This window comes from Toxotes jaculatrix, chromosome 24 (assembly GCF_017976425.1).
Source record: "Toxotes jaculatrix isolate fToxJac2 chromosome 24, fToxJac2.pri, whole genome shotgun sequence".
In the NCBI taxonomy this organism is placed as follows: domain Eukaryota; kingdom Metazoa; phylum Chordata; class Actinopteri; family Toxotidae; genus Toxotes; species Toxotes jaculatrix.
In genome coordinates this window covers 6,672,216-6,700,067 of record NC_054417.1, presented here as the reverse complement: position 1 = coordinate 6,700,067, position 27,852 = coordinate 6,672,216, and the positions used below count along the sequence as shown (strand labels likewise).

At 43.2% G+C, this 27,852-nt stretch overlaps 1 protein-coding gene across 7 annotated transcripts in view; it reads right to left on the bottom strand.

Moving 5' to 3' along the window:
* The window catches only part of LOC121178074 (receptor tyrosine-protein kinase erbB-4-like), a 242,733-nt gene that overhangs the window by 52,174 nt on the left and 162,707 nt on the right, over nt 1–27,852 (bottom strand). For 5 of the 7 annotated variants that reach the window (XR_005893457.1, XR_005893458.1, XM_041032583.1 and 2 more), the window contains exons 17-21: nt 27,044–27,176; nt 20,882–21,004; nt 19,835–19,933; nt 16,575–16,760; nt 823–984 (exon numbers count right to left, since the gene is read on the bottom strand). Coding sequence is in view for 5 of the 7 variants with exons in the window: in XM_041032583.1 (XP_040888517.1) it covers nt 823–984; nt 16,575–16,760; nt 19,835–19,933; nt 20,882–21,004; nt 27,044–27,176 (703 nt within the window). In the remaining 2 variants the exon portion in view is untranslated. The remainder of the gene's footprint in view (nt 1–822; nt 985–16,574; nt 16,761–19,834; nt 19,934–20,881; nt 21,005–27,043; nt 27,177–27,852) is intronic. The other 2 variants (XM_041032581.1, XM_041032580.1) reach the window with 2 other exon arrangements.

Genomic DNA, 27,852 nt, shown 5'->3' with positions numbered 1-27,852 from the left:
ATGCACTCACATGTCCATGCTCCAGTCGTTTAAAATACAGCCGCTCCCTCAGTATGGGGGCATGACGCACACGTATGCTCTTTGGGGAAATGAACAGAAGAAATGAAATGATTCAGGTTGGAAATGTGAAAGTGTGCCTCCACTTTCATCCCTGTTGATTTATCTCCCGTGATGCATCTATTTTTTTTTTTTTTGGCATACATGTAGATGTGCTGACAACAGCTCTTATTTATCAAGGCATCAGTGAACACCAACATGGAGTCAATCACTGAGATGGTTGCATGAAACTCGCCTGGTTTATGAGAATACTTTTTTTTTCACCAGAGATAACAACTCCAACTCAAGATGCAGGGGCTACCTTCAGGCCTCCAGCTGAATAGATGCAGCAATGAACAAGCCAATTTAATAAAGGGAGTTGATCAGGACAATTTGCATAGCAAGTCTCAAGCGAGGAAACGAGAAGGGGCTTCTGATTAATGTAGTCTGAGTCCCCAAACAAAACAAACCGACTGGAAGTGTGGCTGCATTATTTGTTTGGATGAAGTGCTTCTAAATTGTGTTTTACTGAAACAAAGTTCACTGGAGTTAGCTTGACCAAAAGAGTTTCATAGATCTGAAATTGCTAAAGGTGTTGTCCTGTGACACAAAAAAATAGCATTTATTAAAATCATAGGCAGAGAACTGTGAGCTCAACAAGGCTTCTCTGTCTCAAGTCTCACTTCCCTGGTCGCTATCACTGACCTTTACTTTTATTACTTTTTGGTTGTAGTATTTACTGCTGTCCTGCACACACATAAAATACATGCACACGCCTCCACTTACACCAACCTTGCCCCCGTCTGCGTTGTATTCCTTCTCGTCGGCGTCCAGCAGCCGCGCCAGGCCAAAGTCTGTGATCTTGATGTGATTGGGCGACTTCACCAGCACGTTCCGGGCTGCCAGGTCCCTGTGGACCAGCCTCCTCTCTTCCAGGTACATCATCCCCTGAGAGAGAGAGGGAGAGAAGAAAAGGCAAGAGAAGATTGTGATTCCTCCCCTGGAGCCGTTTATCATTTTAGATTTCATGATCGGAGCAGTCTGAGGTCGTCGATGCGGTAAATGTCAGCACTAACATAAAATTATTGTCATAACTGTCATCATCATTAACCTCACACCCACGCAGACATTTGAATTCAATCTTTCATCGTTATCATACCTCTTGTATATGACTCTGAAAGACAGGGAATTGAAAGCAGCTTTTATAGCACTGCAGAGATGTCCGAAAGTTAGAAACTCAGACTTTTGATGATTGACAAATACAGCAGCACGGCCTCTTGCATCCCACATTTCTCAACTCCAAGGTTTTTGAGATGCGGTTATCTGACATCGCGTCAACATGCAGAGAACCCAGTAAACATTGGAGAAAATTTCTTGCAAGAAATCCTCAGTTTTTTTGAAATGAGTGACCTTTCAGTCTCTTCACGTTTCTGTACGGTAGATGATGAAACATATATCTGAAATGTAGCAGATACTGGCTGTGTTGGCATTGCGTCTTAAAGTGTGCAACATCAGTATCTACTTCATGTCAGGTGTCCAACTCAAGTGTAATCTTGTTCAGTCATAACTGAGATTGTGTTTCTGACATGTCGCCTCCATGTCCTCAATAATTGCGGCCATTTTCAAGATGGCTTGGCAGAGAGAACAATGGATGTCTTTCCAATTTGTTAACGTTGATTATGAACACCCGATGAGCAAAGCAAGTAAGGGGAAAAACAACAAAGTCTTGAGCGGAGAGAGAATGGCAACTTTGCTTTGCAGCTTTAATTTGTTGCTCAGTGGGCTGGATGGAGCAAGGACTCTTGACAGTCACACAAAAACCTATTTGCAGCCATGCAAGCGTGCTCACAAGCACTCGCGCACAAAGACTTACCTCATCCTACAAGTAAAAAAACACTCGCTACCTTACAGGCACATAAACACACACATCACCTTTTCTTCATGAATACACACGCACGCACACACGTTTCATCATGTCCTCACACTCTCCATCTTCTGTGCTCAAAGTTAAACAAAAAGGGCAGGCAGACAGGCGAGGCTGGGCCAATTGAAGTGTATTAGTCTGGATGTTAAACAAGTGGATGCCACTTTGCAGGTGGATCAATAAAAACACCTTGGTGAGGAGGGACACAGTCATTGTACTCAGCAGACAATGAAAAATTTCAACCAAGGCCCACGCCTCCGCCGCTGCGAGAGAATCATTGCCTATTTGAAACACTTATGGTGAAAATACTGTATACATGTGTGTGTGTCTGTGGGTGTGTGTGTGTGTGGGCACATATCGAGCCACACTGTGTTGAAATGCTCGTCGTGGTGAGCCGCCCCGCGTTGCCTCCTCCCAGACAAATGTGAGGATAAATCGATAGCGCCGACGTCTGGCTTGCCGCTGGCTGAGCCCTCATCCATCATCCGCCGGCCTCGCGGAGACAGACGCGTAGTCACAGACACACACATACACACACACGCCGACAGAGACCACCCAGAGACCACCTATATGGAAAAGCAAGACATATTTCTCCAAACATACTTGGTGACTCTCGCAATATTTCTATCTGTCAGCCTGTTTGTATGTCTCTCAGTCTCTTTCTCTTTTATCTACCAGTTTGGGGCACTTCCCACTTCCTTATTCTGTGTCCCTCTTTCTGCTACTGCGTGGCTTTCCTCACCAATGTGAGACACTGTGCTGGGACAAGGCCCAAATCACCCCCCCCTTTTCCTGAAAGTGTATTTAAAATAGATTACTTCTGGGGGATTCGGGCAGGCGATCAATAACAATGCTGATTACAAAAAGCCTGAAGACGACCGTGCCACGCAATATTTATCCCCGATGTCGACGTCGAGAGGAATTAGGAATCAATGGCCCACACAGTCCATTAATACACTTCGACTTAAAGTGACGGGGCAATGAGGGGAGGCCATCGCACTGACAGGGGGGAATGTACAGCAGCTCAAGGAGCCAATTAATTTTCAGCCACTCCGGGCGGTAAACACCGACATCCCAGTGGAGGGGGTAGCCTTGGTTTCAGGTCGAGAGGGTCCCGCTGATTGTGCTGCTTTAACACTGCTTAAGTGTTACAATCCCCAGAGTCATGACGTCCTTAAACATGGAAGTTGAATAAGATAATTTGTGATTACATAACCAATGGATCATACAGGAATCTGCAGAGGAACTAATTAGACCTGTCATGTTTGGTAAACAACATTACAATTCTGTTAGAACACACTGACAGAGCACACAGTTCAAAATCTAATTCCTTTTTATGTTCTGGAGCCTTGAGCTGTTTCACAACCATAAGCAGTATTACCTGCGTATGATTCACAGATTGAGATGGTCCTTGTCCCCTCTTAAAAAGCTCTTGATGCATGTTGTTCAATGAATTATAGATGAAGTAATCTTTGTTTGAAGAAACTGTGCAAAATCCAAACAAAATATAGTTGCTAACTGCAACCTACCTGCCTGCCCGCAAGGCAAAATCATTTTGTGCTCTCTCTCAGCCATTATTTTTCTGTGGAGAAAGCAAAGCTGTCTGTCTTGGAGGAGAGGCTGCATTTGATGCTGTGCACCACTCCAAACTTTCCACTGGGCTGCTACACTCAAGGAGTTCAAAGTACATGTTTCTGGCTGACCTTTAAAGGAGAGATGATGTGTCTGTTGATGCACAAAAGTGGAAGGAAAATGCATCTTGTCTGAGTCTTTTTAAGTTTCCTGAAAAATACAATAAAACTTTGAATTCTTATGCAACACTCTCATTTGAAAATAAATCTATATGCACAATGGCAATAACATTTATTGACATGGCTGAAGCTAGAGTCCGGTTCCTTTTGAAAAATACGCAGGTTTACAGACACTAACAATCCACATGAAAGACTCCTAAAGTTCATATCAGAGCCTTTAAGCACTTGCTGAATTTGCAGCGAGACAGACATAAGCCCCTGTGAAGTGTGTCTTAAAGTCTGTGACACTGTGAGACTGAGACAAGAGATTGTAACATTCGACCCCAGGGAAGTTGAATTGGAAAAGAAAAAGAAGGTGGCAGTGAGCATTCAAAGGTTTCAATGGCATCTGGACGAAGTCACTCACTTTTGCAGGAAAACAAAATAAAAACGGACTTAACAGGCTGTTGGAAAGGAGCTAAAATATGACCTTCACATTTGAAATGCTGAGCTTGAAAATAAATGGTAGTTCTTTACCTTTAAATTCTGTCATATTGTTCATAACCAGAATCATTTAATTTGTACAGTAGTTAAGCTTTTTCATAGAGCTAAAAAAAAAATAAAAATAAAACAAAAAATTCTGAGTTCGTGTTGACATTAGGTCAAAACCAGATGAACGGTCACTGTTAACAACAGCAGCAAATTTGTCCAGTTCAGCGAAGGCCACCATTTCCAGAAAACATGTACTTGAACCCTATATGAAAGGTCCTCTGAAGCATGTTTTTTTTTTGCCTGAGCAGCTATTCCCAGCTCTCACAGAGAGCTTTGTGAGTCACATGCTACATTGGCTCACAAAGGTTAGCAGTACTGCTGCACATCCCAAATGGCACTGGGGGGCATGTTTTAAGCCCTCAGAACATGAAGTGCTGCTATAGTAGTTCCGAATATTTTAAATAATTTTTGGGGGCCAAAAACATTATACTTGTGTAACTTTTCAACAGCTATTTAGCCAAGACCTTTGCAAGAGTTGGACTGTGCTTTAGGACAAGTCATCAGTACTGTCACCCAATAGCCAGAGATTTGACACTGACCAACATATCTTAGTTAGGACGTATCTTGGTCATATTAAATGTGCTTGTTTAAGATACATTAAGATACTGTATATGTTATTGGTTTTAAACTCTCAACTCTGTTATTTATTTTGGCATTTTTGCCTTTGTTTGACAGTCAGTGTGGAGAGAAGCAGGACACATGGGGAGAGCGAGAAACCGCCAGGGTGCCGCATTTACCTCCAACTCAAATGTTCACTTCACTCATCTTCTGCTCTACCCTGCTCTGCTCTTATGAGCCGAGTATGAATCTGAACTGAGAGTAATATGTTGCAAATAAGGCTTTAAACTGTTCTTTTCCTCTGTGTAAGTGACTTGTTTGAGGATGCGGTTTGTTGTGAATAGTTAGGCTTCATAGTTTATCCTCCTCTGAGCAAACACTGGCTCCTGCTAGATAAAATCTCATTTTTAAACAACACTAAAGGTCCTTTTTCATCTCTGCAGAGTCCTGAATTGTTTACAGAGGCTAAAAGTTTTCTAAAGCAGACGAGAGACGAGGTCACGGCTGGTCTGCGACCCGTTAGCACCTTCTCCCTAGCAGAAAGAAAAGAAGACTAAAGATCTGAGTCTCCTGTAATGGAGAAAAACAAGAGGATGAAACCAGGCATGAAAAAAGGAGTGGCGTAGTGTGGAACTGCAGGGAGCAGTGCGCCTCAGCGGGAGAGAAAGATGCTGTGGAATAAAAGATGCTGAGTATAAAGGAGAGCAGTTGGATGGTAAGTGGAGGAAGAGGAGGATGGACATGATGGGCTACAGCAGGTAATAAATTCAACTCAGACCTTCAGCAGATACGGTATTTGTCTGAAATATTACCAATATGAGCCATACACTAACATGAAATAGTTGCCGATTTTATTGAGTGTGACGTCTTCATATTTGTTGCCAAGCAACATGCTCTTTCAAGAAGCAGTGGGAGCCATCAGTGATGAAGTAGTTTTAATGATACAACTCTTGGGCACAAATTCTTGCACAGTATCCACGAGCAACAGTTTATTTGGGAATTCATGTCAAGAAAAGCTGGGGGTAAAAAAAAGGCAGCATGCTCAGTTTCTTACAGGAACCAGAAGGTGAGGTGCCTGTTTCCGGAGGGAGCGATAAGAGCGCCGCATGTGGTACACCACCCCCCTGCCATCCCCCACCGAAACCCCCGCTGCCCGACACCCACCGCCCCACCGAACGGGTGAAGAGGCAGCAACAATGTGAGCAATACGGGACTGTCCGCACGCCGAGAACTGGGACCAGTGTGATAAGGAGCGCGCACAATGGGTCTGCTCAGGTGGTGCAGGTGGTCGTCTGTCATGCGCTGTGTGCTGCGCGGGAGATAGAGTGGAAGGCATTCCTACAGAGCTGGCAGTCTCCAAAGGATGTGTGTGAAAAAAAACCTGTGTGTTTGTGTTGTGTGTGTGGGCGGGGGGGGGGGGGGGGAAGAAAAACAGAAGGAGTGAGAATGTGCCAGTCAATGTCCAGATGTGCCTCTCTTTAATCAAGCGTATATTCACATGAGCGAATAACAAATTCAAATTTTATTCTGAAATACTGTTGTGAAAGTCAGGGTTCACAACCTGATTCAGCAAAGAGTAATTTGAAAAGATGCCGGAAAAAAGAAGGTTTAGATAACGTGCTACTGTAGAGTACCGTTTGGATTATCTCCATAGAAACCAGCAGGCTCCAAACTCCATCACCGGATGGTTCGGGATGGTTAATAAACAATCCAGGTGGACGTGACATACTGTGACATATAGAACGACAGCTCAGCGGTGGCGCAGAAGTTGGGGTACGGGCCCATTTGCTCCGCATTCAGCCGTTCCAGGAACCACAGTGCGGGAAAAAATGCACCTATCTATCAACCTGAGCTGAGCTGAGTGTGTTTATGAGTGTGTGCGTTCGCCTCTGTGCATCTGAGGGGTGTAAACGGTGTGGGGTTTGAGGGGCGCGATAAAGCATGTGAAAGCAAGAGAGGGTGAAATTCTCTTGGTGGGAGTGGATTTCAAAACCAGTCGGAACTTATCAGCGCTTCATGTCTTCCTGCTTCCATTCTTAATTATATCCACCTCACGAGAGAGAACCAAATGTAAAATTATCTAAGCTCTGTAGCCATGATCTCGGCTCCCCTGTGGGATAGAAAGATCCTTGCAAAATGTCACCGTGCAGGCACTAAAAGACCGCTGCTGGCAAATTTACATGAGCAAATGTCAATAATTTTTGGCTGCTGCAGTGGAATTAGAAAGGGAAAAACAGCAACATTTTGATCAGTGAGATAAATTTTTGCTCTCCTGAGTAAAGACGGTAACGTAAAGTTGCAGTTCCTAGAAGTTATCCACTCCAAATAAAAGGAAACACTCTTGCAATCAAATCGATTGCTGTCGCAAAAGATGGCATTTGCAGTCATGCTGCTAAACGTCCTTGCTGGGTGACGACGCTATCCAAGCATCAATTAACGGCGCTCAAGTGAGATCCTGTGAAGTCGGAGATAGCCTATGGGCAGCTGTGAGGACAGTAATGATGGGTTTCATCGACAGCTCGGTAGCTTCTGAGTTCGACAGGTGAACCAAAGAAGAAGAAAGCACGAGGGAAGGAGAGGGAAAAAAAAATGGAATGAGGACATCTGATTCTTATTTGAATCAACTGAGCACCAGGCTATACACTCAATGCAGCATTCAACCTTCACAGTAATGCCTATAATTTGTCTGCTACTTGCTGTGACACTGAGAAGTTGTAATTTTTAATCACAGCAGATAATTATCGCGGTGAGAAGCTGTCGGACTTCTCTTGATTCAACCTGCCCACTGCCTAACCCTGATATGGCAAAGGACACATTGTTCTGTTGATATTAACATATACATGTTTAAAAACAGGCACGTGAATGCACACGAGCCATTATAGAAAAGTATTAGGATGCATGACTGCATATGAGTGGGCACACAAGTAAGTAACAAAATGCTATTATTTCCCTGCCTTACTGCATCCTGTTTGTTTATTATAAGACCGCTGGTATCGAGAAAATGAAAACCTGATTGCACAAAATTGATTCGTATCAGAACCTGGCGGAATTATCTTGTGCTTGTTTTATTAAAATCACATTCGTAGGACTTGATAATAGAAAAAAAAAAGTAAAGTTTTCAGGAGTGGGCACATCCTAAAAACGCATGGTCATGACGAGTTGCAGGAGAATCCCCGGAAATTTCCACCGCCACTGTACATCTGCACGCGGTGCATATGACTGTGTCTAATGAGCCTCGGCTTCAGGCGTCATGAGTAATGGATGTGTATAGAGAGAGGTGACCGATCCAATCAGGCCTTCCTACCCAGTGGATCTGGCAGTCAAATCCCTCCCCTTATGCATCCTTGAGCACTGCTGATCCTTACAGATAATTAGAAAGACCCGGGGGGCTTATCCCTCCACCGCCCGCTCTTCTCATCACCTCATACTCTTCCTCCCTCCACCCCATTTCCTCATTTTGTTGCATCAGCAGGGACATGTACGTACTCTTGGGGACTGGTCTGAATATACGTTTGTGTGTGTGTGTAAGAATTTGTAAATGAGTTTGCGTTGGAGGAAGGGGAAACTGCTCAGGGTGCACATTAGTTGGTTTTGGTTTGTTTTTTACAATGTAGGATAGCATTATGGGTTGCACTGTTTGGTAATCACAGCATGACATGCGTCCCGAAAAGCTCTGAGATGCAAAGAATTGTGGGACTGCATTATTAATGAAGCCCCAGGGAAATGAAGTGCTGAACATGGATCACTACCGTTTAGCCTGCTGACAGTATTTCTTTCCCTAAAACTGAGTATAATGTGTTTAGACCAGAATAAAACAATGTATAGAGTGACACTGGACACACCAATCATTCACTATATATCAATTTATATGTACAAGTGGTATGTATAATATCTCCTTCTACGTAGAAAATCAAAGGATCAGAAAATCACAAAAGCTAAAGATGTCAACCAATAACATTTTATATCTGAGTCCAGAGTAAAACAATGCCAGGGTACACCAACTAGATTTTCCTCACTCCAAAGCCTAAATTTTAATAATAAAACTTGTGGTGTGGTTGAAAGCTAAAGAAGAGGCTAAAAGGTGGGCCTTGACTTGCAATTGTTTTGTCAATCTACTATTTCCACCATCAAAAACTGACTTTTTTCTTTCATCTTTTAAGTCAATACGAAAGAAAAACTCTCATGTCAACAGATCCATCTCAAACACTTTGCATATTTGAGCTTCCAATTTAACTCAAAGTGCCACGAGGTGTTTCACTGCCACACACTGATCAGCTTTTATCAATCCCTTCATAGATCCTATTGTTGTGATGCTCTCTGACACACGTCAGACTTTTTCCGTTTTCTGCACATGTTCGACGTGTCAGTGATGAACACGCTGAGGTGAAAAACATGTTTCACCTCCAGGATACATCATGTTTGCTCATCAACTGTTAACTGGAATTTAAATGGACATTGTTGACAGGAGTCATGTTACTCTCCAGTTCCTAATCATAATTGCCTTTTAGTGCAGAGCAGACTGTTTTCATCGCTCTGTAGTTAATTGCTCCTGCCATAACACCATTTATTCATAGCTACAGGATGGAAACGAGCTCTACAGGATGTTGCTTTAAAATAATATTCACTATATTAACATATTGAGTGACAAATGAAATTTCCCTGCAGGGATCAATAAAGTTTTTTTTAAAATTCTGATTTCTGAGGGAGAGTCACCTTTAAATTTATATATAATTTTAAATACGGAGAAAGAAAATTCAGGCATCAGGTTTCAGATTTATTATGAATGTACTCACAGCAAATTAATGTGACATTGTCATCATTACTTTTGCTCATATGAGAAAACATCTTTGTCATCACTTTAAAGTTTGAACAGATTAGGCAACAAAAATTCCTTGGTTGAGATTAGGGAGCGACGGATGGATTTTAAGAGTGTTTGTTTATACACGATCCACACAGAGCTTTTTCCTAAGAGGTTTTACAGTACTGTAACAAAGACTTTTCTATTTGCTTCTGAGAGACAGTGGTACTAGATGTGAAAAAGGTAAAATTGGGTCCTCTAAGTTAAAAAAAAAATCGCCAGTGTTGTCAATTTTCTGCTAAGGACATTCCACCTCACTGGAAGATGGACTCCAGTGAGGGAGGGAAAGATGAAGGATATGTGGTGGGGGGCAGGGATTGTGGGAGTAAAGGAGATAGAGCAGGAGCAGGGAAAAAGTGTTAAGGCACTAATGAGTACAGGCAGGATGTGTTTGCTCAGCACAGAGCAGCGTTTGCAGGGAAGTGAATGACACAGAGGGCTCCACACTAAGCTTGACCAGATTGGATCTCCTGCCATCAGGTGGCATCTCCGGGGAGCCACCGCAGGATGCAAATCTAAACACATACACACACACACACACACACATCTGTGTGTCCACAGCAGAATATTAACACACACAACCACACACGTGGGGCCAAAGATCAGGAGCCAAATTTAAAAGTCCAGAGATTTTCCTTTTCCTTTCCCTGACTAAGCAGTGGCAGGACATGTCTGCTGATTCGGCCAGAAAAAAAAAAAAAAAAATGAGTGTGTGAGTGCATGTGTGCGTGTGTTCACGTGAGTGTGTAAAAGGCACAGGAGTATTTTTCTTGACTGTGTATATGCTTAGTTTTCCAAACATGCAACTCAAAGCAAGTACTATAAATTTAAACGATCATATCACTGCTTCTGCACACATGCCTCCATGCATATTTTACCACAACGTAGTAAAGTATTGAGCTTGCCGTGGAGAAATTATTTAAGGTCAATGTTCTGCTCCATCATTAGCCCTGTCAATCTGTAAAATGCTGTCCAGAGCCGCCATGACAGCAGAGAGCTACTCTAACCGGAGGGTTTTCCTGCAGGACATGTTGTGTTAATGAAAGTCCACCAGTTCGCTGGTGGGTATATTTACACAAATCACTCCACTCCCTCACCTCTCACCGACCGAAGGCCTGAACTTAATGTGGCCCAGATACAAGCCCCCGCCCAACAGTCAGCCCACCTCCATCCCCCCAAAAACCAATCAAGACTCTCGTCCAGACCAGGCCTCAGTGCCAAAGCCAATCATTTCACCGGCAGGACAGCTACTTGCTGGATCTATTCTACTTTCATTATACTGAGCCTGAGGAGAGAGACTGTGAAAGGAAGATAGAGAGAGGAAAGGAGAGGAGAGCAGAGGGAAGCCAAATTAAAAGACTCCCGTAGCCCCACATACACTCAGCTCCGATCCCATATTTAATTCAGTGATTGATTTGTTCATTAAAATACATCCCAAACCTAATTATTCCATTAATAATCCAAAACCTAATGAAAAAATACTCTGTATATGTGTGTGTGTGAGAGAGTGTATGAAAGGGTGAACGAGAAAGAGAGTGAGAGAGATTCAGTTAGTGAGTAATAAGGAAAAGATGGAGACAAGAGGGAGATGCAGAAAGAGACTGAATGGCGAGAAGAAGGTCATATTTATGCAGTGAGAAATTAACTACACACACATGCAAACACACATACACACAGGGTTACTAGAGGAATCTGCATGTGGCCTGGAGAGCGTGATGCACAAGGAGACGTAGAGTGAACTTTGACCTTTGTTAGCCTGAGCAGACCGCCACCACGGAAAGGGAAAGAAATTTAGCTGTTTACAGGTGAATGGAGGAAAGGGGGAAAAAACGGAAAAGTTGGAAAGAAGAGGAAAGGAAAGGGGATAAAAGAAAAGGCAGGATGGGGAGAAGAGGGGAGGAAAGGAGAGAAAAGAAAAGAACAGGAGTAACACGAGGAAATAGAGTAGGAAAGGATATGAGGAAAGGACAGGGAAGAACGTTAAGGTGAGCAAAGGACAAGAAAGGAAAAGAGGAAAGGGATGGAAAAGGAAATAATGGAGGGAACAGAAAAAAGAGGAAAGGAAATAAAGGAGAAGAAAAGAAACGAAAGGCAGTGAAAAAAGGAAAGATCGAGACTAACAAATTAAAGGCCATTCACACAGATCTAAAGGAACCTCTGTGTGTGTCCTGCATTATGTCTGCAAGTCCATGTGTGTGTTGTTATGTGAGTGTCAGTCACTGTATGTGTGTGTGTGTGTGTGTGTGTGTGTAGTGTGTGGCACTGGGAGTGGGGCAGCCCTGAGTGTGGCTGTAGATTAATGGGGCCCATTATCTCAATGCCCAAAACACTCAGTGATGAAGAGTCACTGCCTGGCGACAGGCCTCGGCCAATCAATTTGCAGCGCAGCGGTCAACTGCCCGGGTCAGAGCCCACATACGGCTGGTGTTTGTGCTGTTGTTCTGGCAGTGGTGCGGGGGATTGGCAAATAGCCACGACATTATGGAGAAATCTGAACACAGAGAGTTTCTCTTCATACAGTTTGGCAGAGGGTGTGGACAGAAATGATGTGTCATTTTTCTCTGGCTAAACACTCCACAGCGTAAGTACTCATCAGTACTGGAAAGTAACTGAGTACATTCGCTCAGGTACTTTATTCAAGGACAGTTTTGGGGTAATTGTCCTTTAGGATTTCCATTTTATGCTGCTTTGTAGTTGTACTGCACTGCATTTCACAGGTAAATATTTCACTTTTAAGACGAACTGTGCCAAACACTATCAGCCTTTGACCACGTTTCACAAAGTAATTGTGTTTACATTCTTTCATTCACTTTGCGATATACAGAGCGAGGATGGAAAGGTTTCCCTTGTCTCACAAATGAACAGGAGACAACGCGATGCAATTATTAACAGCAAAGCAATGATGTTTACATTGGTTGTGAAGGGGAGAGATGATCACAGCGAGCAGAGGGTTTGTCTACGTTTACAATCTGGTGTGACTGAAAATGCTCAAATTACCAAGCTTTTCTTCAACTTGCTTGATGTTGTCCTCAATATCAACAATATGGAAACAGACCAGGCTCCAGCTGGTATTTATACAGCTGAGGAGGTGCACATCAGGTCTGGCGTGGCTGGATTTATAGGATACAATAAATGCCAGATACTATTGCAGTTGCTCTGCAGATTAAGATTCGCCAACACCAACATGATCATCTTACAAAATCTGATGAATTGTTATGGATTAAACTATTAAATTAATTAAAATTAGCCTCTCACGTTAATGCAGTAATAACCCAATGACAAAATTGATGCTCTGAATACTATACTATACCTTTATACATTTTATAATGTCTAACTTTTGTATTGAGTAACTGTGGTATTGTTACTTAAAGGAATAGTTTCACAGTTTGAAAATACACTTATTTACTTTCTTGCTGAGAGTTATTTAAAAAAATTGACTTATGACTGACTGTTCAATGTGAAGCTTGAGCCAGCAGCAACAAATAGTCCAAAGTAAGCCCTTAGTCCATATGTCCTATGGGCCTCAGTGTGCCATAAAGGCATCTGTTTTTTTGTACTCTCTCTGTTCTTTTTATACACCTCCCTCTCTCCTGTCCTCTATTGTAACAACCCCCTTTTCAAAGTAAACTGAAGACTGAGGGAAAATTATTCTCCCCTTTGCTAGAAAATTGTGTGTCTTCCAAAGGATGCTCTTTCTCCTGGAGGAGAGGTTCCCCATCATTACCTTGAGAGTGAAAAGATCACTCAGAGAAGAGGACTCTGTGTTATTTATTCAGCTCACATGCCCAAACACACACACACACACATAGGCATGTCCTCAGACACACACACAGAGGCACAAAAACGCACACATGAATGCAAAGACACATTAACGCTCATGGACACACCACAGAGAATGTCTGTCTTTTTCTGGCTTGAAAAACACCTTGGGGCCATGTGATGGAGGACCAGTGAAGAAGATCCAAGAGGCTAATATAACAGAGAAGAACCGAGCTACCTGGCTTTAATGCTGTGAGCGCTTTAGCTCCATGAGCCAGGGTTGTGTAGTCCAGAAAACACATGCTGTTAAATGGACTCCCTGCTGTATCTGGGAACACACACCTCTATCAGTAAGGGGTGGAATCAAATGAAATCAAACTGATTAATGTTCAGTAACAGGAAGAAATGAGTAAGTTTGGATGCTGACACTGCACATGTAATCCTAAGTGATGTGTCATTTCTATTTATAAACCCTGACCGATCATTAAGGCCCAGGTGGTGAGAGTCTAACTGGCATTCAGACAGTTATCACTTATTAATGAGAAAAATAGAAGCATTAATGGAAAGGACAGGTCTCTCTAAGGCTACTAGGAACATAAGACACCCTATTGATTGTGCTTAATTGATTCACTAATTCATTCAATAAAAACAAATTATCTATCAATCAGTCAAGCAGCCTCATCCAGGCTCTACTTTAAGACGCCACAAGAATTTACAGCAGTTATTGCTATCAATCACAATGCTTTCAATGAACTGAATGTCACAGTGCCATGTGGTACGAGGACAGTGGTGAATCATCTTCTCTCCTGCTCTTCCACAATCACGGAGCCGCTAAGAAACTGACACTTCTCCTCCTGCTGCCACAGGTGAAATCGAATCCAATTACGGCAATAAGTACCTGCTTAAGTAACCTGTTCCTCAAGCTCTTGGGAATCATCCATCAAGGGGGAATCAAGGGTTAAGCCCTCCCACACTAAACCCCAAACCCATGAAGCCAATGCTTTCATCGCTGACTCAGACAGATGAATTTATTGTCTTTTACAATGACCAATACGAATCAGTTCCAAGAGTCTGACTGAAAAAGGGATGTTTTAGAAAGAGGAAATTATCTGAAGAAGGTTTCCATGTACAGCAGGTCATTTGTGAGGATGCAGTTGATGGATTTGCTGTTTTTCATGGTAGCATGATGGTTTCTAAGGGAGCTACATTAGCGTGTTTTCATGCTATGTACAACAGCTGTTGACGCCTTATGGCTGAATATTGGGCCTCCATTTGAAAGAATAATCTTGACTGTGGAGTAGGCATTTCAAAGATTGGTTTTCCTGTGTAATATTACTCATGCAAGTGCAATTAAACACTCTCTACTGCCACACCATGGCCTCAAAAATAATTATCAAAACCTTTGAGGATAAGTTACATAAAAGCTGATTTCTTATTAAATTTAAGAAAATTAAATTAATTAAAATTAAAATTAAAAGCATAATGATAAATAAGGTCTGATGTATATCTGTCATCACAAGGGACTATCTATAACTGGAAAAATCCAAATGTGATTTAACAATCATTAATTCACATTAAGCAATATATGTCTCTGATAACAAGGCTACATGCAAATGTAAAAAGAAAAACAACTACAGTTTTAGCAGCTCAGTTGCAACAACAACATTAGTTAAGTTTAAACTTAAAAACTCTCCATAAACTAACACAACCACAATGAATGACGTGCATGGATGGAGTAAGAGCAAAGCAAAAGTTTCCCTCATCTTCACGGGCCCTCACTCATTCTGCTTCCTCACCTGTTCAGATTAGATCATGGTTCCCATCTATCATCAGGGATCAAATAAACACTTTAACTGTATGCACGTCCCTGGAGCCGCTTTTTCCCCCCAGCTGCTTTATACCTTGTGACAGGCAGAGCTATGGCTAATTTTTGTATAATTCTGTGTCAGTTTAGCTGCCATCATCACAGAGGACAGGCCCTTTGTTGCACTTGAATTTAGATTTTTGATACTGAATAGCAAACTGACAGACCTGGACAGCAACAACTAAAATCAGCGGCGTTAAAAAGTAGAAAATCCTATCAGGCTGATCAGCGGCGGCAGTAAATCAGGCGTTTTGTCGACCATTAATTTGCTGCTGCTGCTTCCAGAGCGGATGGGGGATGCCTCTGTGTCACAGCATATGTCTGCCCGCACAGCATGTAACAGCAGCCTACTGCCATCCCAGAGTTATAACTCAGAGAAGTTACACTCAGTCTTACCAAGCAGTTAAGCTATCAAGCAGTCTGGCTACATGGCCTTAATTTGCAAGCAAAACACAAATGTTCTTTGGCTAAGCAGAAGTACACACAATATTTCAAGCCTCACTGTTGTTTCAATGATACAGAGTGCAGATTTTGTTTGAGTAGCAAGGAATGGTCTTTAATTTGTTAATTTCTTGCGCCGTCACTCGTTTCCTGAAAGAATAATGTGTGTTGATGTATTACTAAGACAGAGTGCAAGGCAAACTAGGCATGTCTGCTGTTTAACAACGTCAGTAGCCTATCATCTTACTGTGAAGGATTGTGAAAATGATCAGTGTGTCAAGCAGTGAAGATAATTAGGATCAACAGGGGCGAATTGGAAGATATTTATACTACAAAGTCAACACCAGCAGCCCTAAAAGCCCTGTATTTGTTCTCAAAATGACAGCCCTTCAAACATGCAGCTGCTGTTCTCTGATTCTTTATGATTGTTCCAAGTTTGCAGCAAATGTTTTGCATAATATACGTCTTCATACAATGCCACTGAGCCCGGACAACAACAATGGAAATGTAGTATGTAGTTAAGTATGTACAGTACCAAACTGAAAGGTTATGCAGATCAGGGACATTTGTGTTAGCAGCCTGAAACTGTTACGAAAGCTGTTTAAATAAGAATTTGGAATGTGCAATAAAGTTCTGTTATTGCATTAATTTGAGCTTGTTTGGTTTGACACTGCACTTGGCAGCCGTCTACATGTCACCATCCATCAAAAGCCAGACTCGTACGACAAGAACACAAACCGATAAAATCCATTACAAGGCTCACACCTGCTAACACTTACAGTACAGTTACACACACCAATGCTGCAGCACCACCAGATGCCATCCTCTTTCGACCTGATTGAAGTCACTTACCTTGGCGATTTGGACACACCAGTTGAGCAGCAGCTGTGATCCGATGTTGTCCTTGTGCTCGTGCACGTAGTCGAGGAGGCAGCCGTGGGGCATGAGCTGGGTGACTAGCTGGATGGTGGGGCTCAGGCAGACGCCCAGCAGACGCACCAGGTGGGGGTGCTCCATGCTGGCCATGATCAGGGCCTCCTAGGTGAGAGTGGGGAAAGAACAAAGAGGAACTAAGCAGATTGTTCCAATTTATGGCTGGAAGTACAGGATTACTCTTCCCTCTGTGTGGTGGGAGTTGTAGTTAACATCCAGGTTTTTATGCACACAGGCTTTTACTTTTGACAGTTTTTTTTTTTTTTTTCTAAAGCAGACGTTAATGGTTTGTACTGATTACTCATCTGGGAGAAATTCACGACCGCTTTGATAAACACTTAAAGAAGCACATGCATAAAATAATGTCTTCTTGCTATTCCTCATCACAAGTTGTGGACAGGAGTTATGAAGGCTAGTTACCGCTGATATAAGAGAATATTAGATTCTATTTTTAAAGTGTAATTCAGTGTGTCCGTCCATGCATCTATTATCCATGGACAATGCTGCATTCCAGACTTCCTTGTGGAGGTGGAGTTAGATGCATAAATTAAGACTTGTGGGATGATGACTATATCTGCATGCACAGCATCTGTCCACAGAGTATTCTCACTGTGAGAGAAAATCCAGCAGAAAACCTTCTTCAAAGCTGCACAAAGCAGTCTTTTTCATCTATATTTTAACACAGAGAAGTTCTTAAATGTTGCACCAACACAATCAAAACACTAAAAAGTGACTAATTCATGCTTCTAATTCCTGGTGCTGCTTAATACAGAGTCACTATGTGTCTTATTTCATGAGCTACTTTTCATTTTTCTATCTTGTTAGATCTGGTGTGTAAATGCATTTTCATGCCTCCCTCTCATCTCTCTCATCTCATCCTGCAGCAGATGGACGTAGAGGTTTGAACAGTTGGGACTCAACGCTGGGTAATTGTTATTGCGGAGCTGCAAGCAGAAGGATGTGTGCTGGTGATGAAGTGTCATGATGGCGAGGGCTGATACTCATGGCCTGCGTGTATATGCACTATGGCAGAGCAGAAGCTGCACTCAGAGTCATTTCTTAAAAACACTCATTTCAGTCGTTCTCCTCATCTCCTATTGCCTCTCTCGCGCTCTCTCTCTCATTCACACACTCTCACATGCGGACACACTCTCCTGGCAGCTCTCTAAAACACTCACGCTCACACACTCAAGGACACACACGCTCTCTCTCGCTGTCTCTGCATACAGCAAATGGTCGAGGAGGTGTATATCCAGGCTTGGCCCCGGGGCAGCTGATAGATAGATGAGGTGCCTTTTTAAATTTAGATGCTAAAGAATGAGCTTAGAGGGAGAGCAGTGGTGGTGTGGGTGTGAGTAGATTAATTCTAAACAGGAGGGGGGCCATAGGCCATAGAGGGGCTTTTGGCACCATCAGTGCCCTGATTTAAACAGAGCCTCCCGGCCCAAAGTAGTGCCACTACATCTCCACTTCATAAAACCACCTGCTGTCCCCTCCAACTGCTTGACGTTATACAACTCCAGCCACATCTACACCGGGCGCACCTCACACCTCGGGATCAGGGGAGGAAGAAAAAAGGGGGAGGGAGAAAGGGGGACAGCTGTGTGTGTGTAACAGAAGGAAGGGGAGAGTGCTTTTATTCTCACTCTGTGATCCCAAAAGACCCGGGAGTCGTAAACTATGTCGGGCTAAATTCCTGCTCTTGCTTTCTACTCCTGGGGCAAACGATACAAGGACTTGTGTGTGTGTGCGTGACTGTGCGTGTACGAATGTGTGTTTGTGTGTGTTTTGGTTTCTCTCTCATCTCCCTGAGCGCTGACCTCCATTACTGCAGGCTGACCCTCCTTCCACATCTAACTCACTTGCTCACTTTCCCTCACACACACACATTAGGTGATAGACTGGCAGAGTCTCGAAAAACTGCTGCACGTTCCAGAGTGTGTGTGTGTGTGTGTGTGTGAAATTGGAAGTGTGTGTATGCATCAAACCGGACTAAATTAGTATATTATTAGGCGTTCGCATCTCACATTATCGCTCACTCACATATTTGCCAACACAAGCAAATCAGCCTGCATCTCACATGCGAGGCCACCACCTGGGGAGCCTTTTGTTGTAAAGTGTGCGCTGTTCGGTTGTGCGTACGTGTGTGCGTATATGTGTGGATTTTCGGAGTGTGTTTAGAGCTGGCACTCCAGTGGCTAGTTTCCCAGTGGCGAGGCGTGAGCCTGCCTTTAGATTGCTGTTTAACAAGCCGGCAGACAGAGCATATTGGCTCTGGATGGACAGAGACCCCCACTGGGAGAAACAGGGAAAGAGGAGGAGAGGAAAGGGAGGAGAGAGGGGAGGCAGAAGGAAGATGCAGGCACAGGAGAGGAGAAAGGGAAAAAGTAGGTGGACTCACAGACATGTTGCAACGCTTTTGTAATAACTGGTGTCCTTAATTAATCTGATTTTTTTTTCAGTTGTTTCTTCATCTAGAAAATGTCAGAAAATACTGAAAACTACTCAACACAAGTTCCTAAAACTTGATAAATGACCTTAACAACTGTTCCATTTACAAAACAGTCAACTAATACTGTCAAAGACAGGGAACTGACATATAATTATAAGAACTAACAAGTCTTAAAAAGATTCTGCAGGAGGTATGAAACGATTTGGTTACTGCTTGTGTGCAAAACGAGGAACGCATGGAGCCTCAGGTGGTTAGTTAAATGAAGAGACTGAATGAAGATTAACTACTATCCTTTTGCAAAACCTTGTGATGGGCAAAATTTGATAGTTGAGAAGCCCCTATCGTGTGAAAAGTGGAGAGTGGAGAGAGAAAGGTGACAAAGATAAGATGGGAAGACCTGGAAACTCCCCAGCTTACTCCCTTGCTCCTCTTCTTCTCCCCTCTATCACTCCTGGATTCCAATAAAGCCATATCTCATAAACAAGTGCTGTTTTTTAATAGAGTCTCGTTCAATACATGCCTGGCTGTACAGCGGAGTGGAGTTCACTTTATTACTGGCTCTGACTGAGATGGTACTCTCATAAGAATTTACCGCCGAATGCACAATCTCACAAAGTGACAGGCTCGGCCATCTCTTTGACAAGGCTAAGGCTTTACAGCTCAGACACACAAACGCGAACACACACGGACGAAAACAGACACAAATTGTTGCGATATAAATACTCACGTCCATGAACTCCACGTTGGCTTTAGGACCGGTGGTCTCGTTGAGGATTTTAATAGCCACAGGGATCTTCACTGTCTCACCCTCTGGGACCCAGATGCCCTGAAAGGTACAAGCAATCACCATAAATGCACCGCACTAAGTCTCAATAAACATGATGATTTTGATGTGCTTAATGACGTCTGCTGTCCCGCTAACATTCCTCTGCAGCTCTGATTCACCTAAACCAGTGTTTGCACATGCATGGACCCTATTCGTGTCCTCTTGTGACCTGTTTGTCACCGTAAAAAATGATTCATTATTCATAGCTCCTAATCTGTTCTCAGGTGAGTCTGAACACCCTCAATAAAGACATGAGAAAAGAGAATTAAAGTGAAGAAATATTACAATTTTATTCACATTATGGGGCCTAAATTAAACCACCTGCTACAAGCAAGGAGCTGTGGATCATAATATGGCTATAAATTGATGGTAGGCTATGTATGCAGATTAATTGTAATAAAATATAACTATAAAATTAAACAGGCCCATCAATACCGGTACTGAGAGGAATTTAGAGATGGTGGTAGAAAATGCAGTATTTATTCATTGGGTCTGCTGAGTTTCAGGGTGGTATGAATAATTTTGCCAAGGGCAGTGAATTTGGCAAGCAAACAGCAGTTTCTGTTCCAGGTCCTTGAGCTGCCCTAGGCTCATGTCTGTCAGGAAACACTGTTACAAAGGGAAATGTTTATGCTTATTGTTTAGGTTGTCAAGCGGGGCTGTTCTGCTAGTGAGAGGGCACTGTCTATTGAAAGAAACTTTGTGCTCCAGCATCTTTGCCATTTAGCTGACTCACTGACATTTGATTTATAATCTGGAGGCTGTACATTTGAATGAGAACTAGTGTGTGAATTATGTACACACACACACACACACACACACACACACACACACACACACACACACACACACACACACACACACACACACACACACACACACACATTCACACACACAAACATCAACAGGCTTTTGTAAATGCAGACACACACGCACACACACACAGACCTTGTAGACGGTTCCAAAAGCTCCTGAACCCAGAATCTTGACCCTTTTCAGTTCCGTCTCTTTGAGGATCCGCAGCTGAGCCTGGTTAGGGGCTGTTCCACTGGGGGTCAGGGGCTCCACCAGCTGACAATACAAACACAGACACTCATATTTAGAATATTTTTCCCACTCACCACTTTTTTTTTAAAGCAAGTAGCGCCAAAAACATGAGACACACTCCCCACAGCTACTGCTTTTGTTGTAAAACTACTAAAAACCTGAAGCGTGCCTTTCTTAACCTCTTGCTCTTGGCACTCTGAACGATAAAAACACATCTTAGGAGCTGTTGGGAGTGTGTAGCTGGGTGAGACGACTCCATTTAAAATAATAAGTAAAAAGCAAGTCTTGGAAAGAAAATTGTAAGGTGAACACCACAGTTTTTTTTTTTTTTTTTTCGTAGCAAATAACTAAGCAGCCAAAAACAGAAACTGTCCAGTTCTGATAGTCATGATTTTGTAATACACACACGCACATACACACACAATTATGAAAAACAAACAATTCAGGGGTGTGAACGTGAAGTTCTGTCGAAACTGGCAGTTACCGATGTAATCTGCAGCGTGCCCACCACTAAACAAATCACAGTCTGGTGTCAGCTGCTATCACAGCCGACAAAGAGTAGCAGCTCACCAGCTGTGCACATACAAAACAATTCCAATTCAAGGTTATGACAAGCCTCCTCTGCGTTGCCAGTAACAGCTGACACTGAACAGCATCCCAGCAGCTGGCCGGCCACCCGCCTCACCACTAGCCGCTCAACAAAGCCTCGGCTACTAAATATAAAGAGCAGAAGCTGGCACCTGTAACCGAGCTGTGAAGAGATCTGAGCCAGAGGGAAGGAAGAGACACACACACACACTCATATAGCACCTCCGTTCAACCAGACAGCAAACAGTGCACATAATACAACAGTTAACACTTGGAGACACGTGCATGTACGGTGCACAGATTCACAAATATAGATCACACATGCAACTGCGCTCTTTTGATGTCATCATCAAATACACACGGATGAAGTACACAACACAAACACACACACATAGCACATAGCAGACCACAAAACACACCCACAAGAAGTCAATGCTTTTGATCAATACATGTCTTAATGAGCCTATCAGCCTATCGGGTCCCTCATTCGCTGCGGTTTATCAGCGGCATAATCACCCTGCTCTACCACGGCCATCAAACAATATAATGAGACCATATATCAGTCGGTCAGCCATACAAGCACTTACTCAATGTGATATAAAACCATCAGCACAATAGGACCGGCGATCGCACCGCCAGGCCCGTCTGCAGAATGGATGACATTGCCCGCAGCTCGGCAATGACATGTCGTTTAATGGCTATTGTTATGTTGGGCCTGAGGCCATGGCAAAAGCCCACTGAGATATCACTGCAGGAAGTGAGTTCGCAGACGGAGCAGGGGAAGGAGGATGAGGGATAAAGACCAAGGGAAGAGAGTAAGATGACAGAAGCAGCGCTGAGTGATTGTGTAATAGTGACGCGCCACTGAAAACCTCCATCTTATCCTGTCATTTAGTCAATTGTGTCCCCAAATCTTGCTTTCTTGAAACAATTACAAGTTAAGGTGCAAACTTTTTTTTTTCAAGAAATTTCAAGCATGACTTGTTTGAAGATACTGACACTCATTTCTAGAAAATTCCAGAAGGAAGTAAAAGTGCAATGGGAATAAGTGGCAGTATCTCTCCTGCATTAATAAAGTTTACATTATAGTCCAATACTTCGGTTTTTAGTTCAATTTCTCATCAAGATGTCTTTGATGATTTGTTTGTATTGCTTTTTTCTTATTCTATTTTCTTCTCTGCCTCTTTGGGTGTCCTTATGTTTTGCTTTGTGCTTCAGATTCGTGTGACTTGATTGCATTACATGCGTACATTTTTCGAAGGGCAAGTTTTGGTCGCATCCATCATGTCAGCCCGGCAAAGCTCGGCAAAGAGCGTTATTTGCATCAATGTGTTTGTGCGTATGCTGCATGATTAACAAGGAAACAAGTGACGCTGTAGGTACAGAGAAATGGAGCGATTCGGAAAGAGAAAGCAGAGATGAGGAACAGAGAGGTGGTGACTGAGCAGTAATAAGAGCAGATGGTTACAGGCTGTGGCTGTTATTGTTTCATTAGGATGGGGCTGGACTGGACTGATGAGGGGAGGAGAGGAGAGGAGAGGAGAGGAGAGGAGAGGAGAGGAGAGGAGAGGAGAGGAGAGGTCTATTAAATAAGATGCAGACCCATGGCCTACAAAACTCTCTTGAGCTCTCTCACACTCACCACACCCCTTTATTTACCAGCTAATAATGCGCTGTGCCTTTGCCAAATGAGCTTCACGAGTGGAGCGGCGGAGAGGATTCGGATGCTTCATTGGACAAATAAGCAGTATGTTCAAGCCTCGGGCTAGAATACATTCGCAGAATTATTGGGTATTGAATAAGTAAACAGTGTCCTCCAACACAAACTTGTTCTGCACACCCTTGGGTATACGTTTTAATGTTCACATTACCCATATAAAATGATGCATTTGTTGTGCTGTGTAATTGAAATCAGGTGAAAAAAGATTGCCATGCCACAAACGTCTGCCTAAAAGCGATCGCAGCGTGAGGAACCAGGACTGGTATCTTAAATTTAATGCCGTCTACAATGTTTTCAATGGCAATTCAATAGCTTCGGCACAGTAGCTGGTTTTCTTCATAGAGCTGAAGCTGCTTTTCTGAAGTATAGTCATAGGGATCAAGCCTACAAAGAAGTCCGACAAGGCAAAAACACACAAAAAAAAAGTATTCAGACCAGTCACGGTCATTCCTGCCTTGGAGAGACCTAGAACTGCATATTTTCCTCTTTCTACACTACCCACATTTCATTAGCTCTTGATTGAGGGAAAGCAGGAAAAGATGAAAACTATGCAGCTGTGGGGCTCTGCAGGGCCCAGGAGTGGTCACCACTGCGTTATACAGTCAGATAGATAGATAAGCTAGATCAATAATTTAGATCAACTAATTTTTATGTGGGAGCACCCAGAATGTCTATAATAACCCCTCACTGCACAGGAAAACTGTGTGCATGTAAAACTACAAGTATCTCACCCAAGTTCTGTTTTTTTATCATTAAAATTGTATATCAAACATAAACATTAAGCTTTTCACATCCACTGTGATATTCAACATGAAATATCTGGTGTCTTTTGATTCACTGGGATCTTAAGTTAAATACAACATAAGGCTCAGTTTGTTTGAACAACGCTCGGCTGCACCACATTCATTTGTAATGATGTCTCGTGCCTCTGTTCAGTCAGCCTGGCCTGGGGTGAACAATGGGAGCTGTCCAGCTCCTCCGAATGCTGAAATCTTTCTCTAAGCGAGTAGAGGCGAGCAGTATGAAAACAGTATGAGAGCTATCCACAGCCTGTGGTGCTGAAACACTCACAAGTGGCTGCAAGAGGGCTGGGGGGAGGAGGAAGAGAGGACGATTCCAAGCGCATTAGTCCCGCTTCATTGGACTGGGGTCAAAGTTCAAGGCCTAGGGTCGCGCTGCAACAGTGAGGGGGACTCTGCTGTTTGTGCTTTCTCTCCCTGCAAAAAGCAATTTGTTTTCAGGGGCTTCCTCAAAAGGAACCACAGTCTGAGACAGGCTTTTTAATATTAGTCTCTATATTTCTTTCAAGGTGAGAGAGGAAGAGGGAGAGAGAGAGAGAGAGAGAGAGAGAGAGGGGAGGGGAAAAAAACAAAAACAGAAAGAGAGAGTTAGAAAGATAGAAGAATAAAGTGCCTGCTCACAAGGGAGACAGATGAATGGAGATACAGAGATCAAAATGGAGAGCACAAAAGGGGGAAGTGAAGACGCATGAAGAGACAGAGACAGAGAATAGTAAAACAAGGAAAACAATAAAGAAATGAAATACCGGTGTGTTTTGCAAGTCAACACAGTGCAACAGCCTTCATGTGTCCCTGATATGGAAATTCTGGCAGAGTGCTCAGATCACGTTTTGACAGCGTGTACTGGAGGCATCTTTTTCCTATCTGACACAAGAGGTGAGCTCTCTTTTTAAAAAGCTAAGGCAGATAGGGGGAGAGAGAGAGAAAGAGGGAGAGAGAGAGAGGGGGGAGTCCCTGAGCCTTGGCTGTCCCCAAATCCCTCATCCAGACAAGCTTGATCTCCATTTCTCAGACACAGACTCAGCTCCATTATTCGTTTGAATAGAGAATCCACATTCACCAGCCGTCCTGAACCTATCGTGCGGTTTCATCAGCCAAAAAAAGAGCCTCTGGAAAGTGTGATACAGATTGCAAGGAGTGCAGGTTTTCTTAGCATGCTGGGTAGGTGGGAGCGGAGAACAGCATTCAGATGGAAAGCGAACAGAGGAAAGAGGAGTATCTGTGTGTATTCACAAAGTATGCATGCAGTGTGAAAGCCCGTCGGGATATACTCAAAGGAGGAATTTAAACTAAAAAGTGAGGTGAAGAAACTGATGCCTTATGAAATGAGCTTATTATGCTTACTATAAGCATACGACTACTGCTTACAAAATAGTTTAGATTTTTGTGTTGCTCAAATTTCACTAAATGGAGACATATACTTGCATTTTGCATTGAAGCCGTTCAAATGGTGGCTACACACTACACACTACATATCCGCTTCTCTGCAGATGCAAATTGTAACTGTCAGTCATAATGGCCTACAAAGACTGAGCAGGTTCACTGTCATGCTTAGGACCACTGCAACAAGGCCGCTTATGTGCATGCATGTGGGGCTGTTGTGGGGACTAAACCTATGACCTACGCTTAATGAGTGGTCTGTCTAACCTGCAGGCCAACCTGCCACAGGCGCTAAAGATTTTATTATCTCTAATTACTTTTACACCCAATTAGGTCTCCTTGGAGGACAGAAGAATTGACTCGGCTGGCTATATTTCACGTTTTCCTGGTGGAGTATTGAGTCAAGCCTTGCGGGAGAAAAAATCAGTCTCAGGACAACTTAATACAGAAAGATGCAAAAAGGGGTCAAGAGGATCCCCCTCCAGCCTGATCTTCCCCAGCCCCTCCCTCTCTGTGACAGTACATTAGCGAATCTGTTTGGACCGAAGCCTTCCCTCACGGTCAAGAGGCTGTCGGAACAGGGCTCGGCTGATTAAGATGGATGTGTGTGGCCGGGATGAGGCAGAAACTGCCTATGGCCGCCCTCCACCAATTCCTGTCTCTGGCCTGACAGCTGTCTATAACACTGCTGCCTCTACCTGTAAATTATACTAATGCGGACTGACAAGCAGCCTGCCCCACTCCTATGGACAAAGCCACTCAGCAGACCTGCAGGGATGACATACAGTAACTGCTGGGCCGCGCGCAGGAAACAAAGGGGCAGAGTGTCTTGTAGCAGCACAAAGGTGATCAGCCAGAGCATGAACGCACACATGTGCACATAAACCCTGGACTCACCTACACCTCCATCTTTGACTTTCTCCCCTGAATATAAAGTCTGCTCCGCTGTCTAATGCTTCCCAGAAATGAACCCGACTCAAGGCCAGATCGATGGGTGATGGCAGCCATGCATAATTTTAAAACCTTCTGTGCACTGCGTGGTTTGGCTAAGTACCATAGCCAAGGTTTAATAATTCAAGGTTTGCTTATGAGTCTAGTTGGGTTGGCACTCATCTGCAAAACTGCACTGCAATTTTGAGGTAAAGGAATGTAACAAACTCAAAGAAAGTGGGAAGTCCAGCACCAAAATCTTAAAAAAAATAAGATTAATGAAAAGTCATTATAAAAGACCAGAAAACCATGGGAATGTATAGTTGAGCTTGTTAGTTTGTCAAGGTCAAGTAAGAGAAATCCAAAACAAAACTTATTTTTTCTCACATTAATAGTGAGGCAGCCATCTTCAAGGAAGCTTTTCCCAATTTCCTCTCTGGGATCAATAAGGCTGATTAAACCGCAGTAGTTTGTTAATGATAACACAGAAGAAATCTATGACTAATTTATTTGGGTACTTGAAAATGCAACAATTAATTCTCCAATTCTGCAGCTGCTACATTTAGCATTTCCTGTAGAAATTGACTCACAAAAAAACAAAAACAAAAAGTTCAAGTTAAAAAGTTATGAGCTCTACCCTCTCACCTCTGTCTCCAGGAATCGCCTCAGGGCTCTCTTCTTCTTGATGCTTTTGCGTCGAACATACACGGCCACGCTGAGCGCCAGAATGACGATGATGAATAGACTTCCGATAATGCCAGCTGCTATTAGGGGTGTCCTGCAGAGACAAAGGAAGAGAAGAAACATTAACATTGCTGAAACATTAAGAAACTAAAAGGCACTTTGAAAGAAAGTGCAAACCTCAGCCAAAGCTGATAAATTCTCCGACCTGCTGTTTTACTTAAAATTATTCTCACCACCTCAGACTGAGCCCTGGAGTCCAAGTCTTCTGCTTGATTGGCTGCAGCCAAGAAATGTGATGCTGTGATCACAATGACCACAAAGCTCTAATCAAGTGGCCAATTTCTATTGATCTGTGAGATCCTTTGATGGAACTAATGGAAAAACAAGCAATGGGCAGCCATTAAACAGCTTGTTTTCACTACAGTGTGTTCTGTGCTTCATGTTTAAACAGCTGGTTCTTGAAAACATTAATAACTGTACTGCAACATGTAACACGACCAGTGATATCTTAGATCAGTACCAGTCTTCCACTCATACCCACCTGAGTGACCTTAACGTGGCTGTTGGAAGAGTTCATACATCTCCCCACAGCTTCTATCCTCCTCCTCCTCACCTCAGCCCTCTCCATGTTGCATCCCTCCCTCCTCTCAATTTAAAGCTTCAGTTTGCAATCAAAAACAAGCTCAGACCCACAAGCACACAGCTGGTTTTGGGAAAAACAGGGTTCCATTTCCACTGCAATGTTTCCAAACAGGCCAACGCTACGTGCA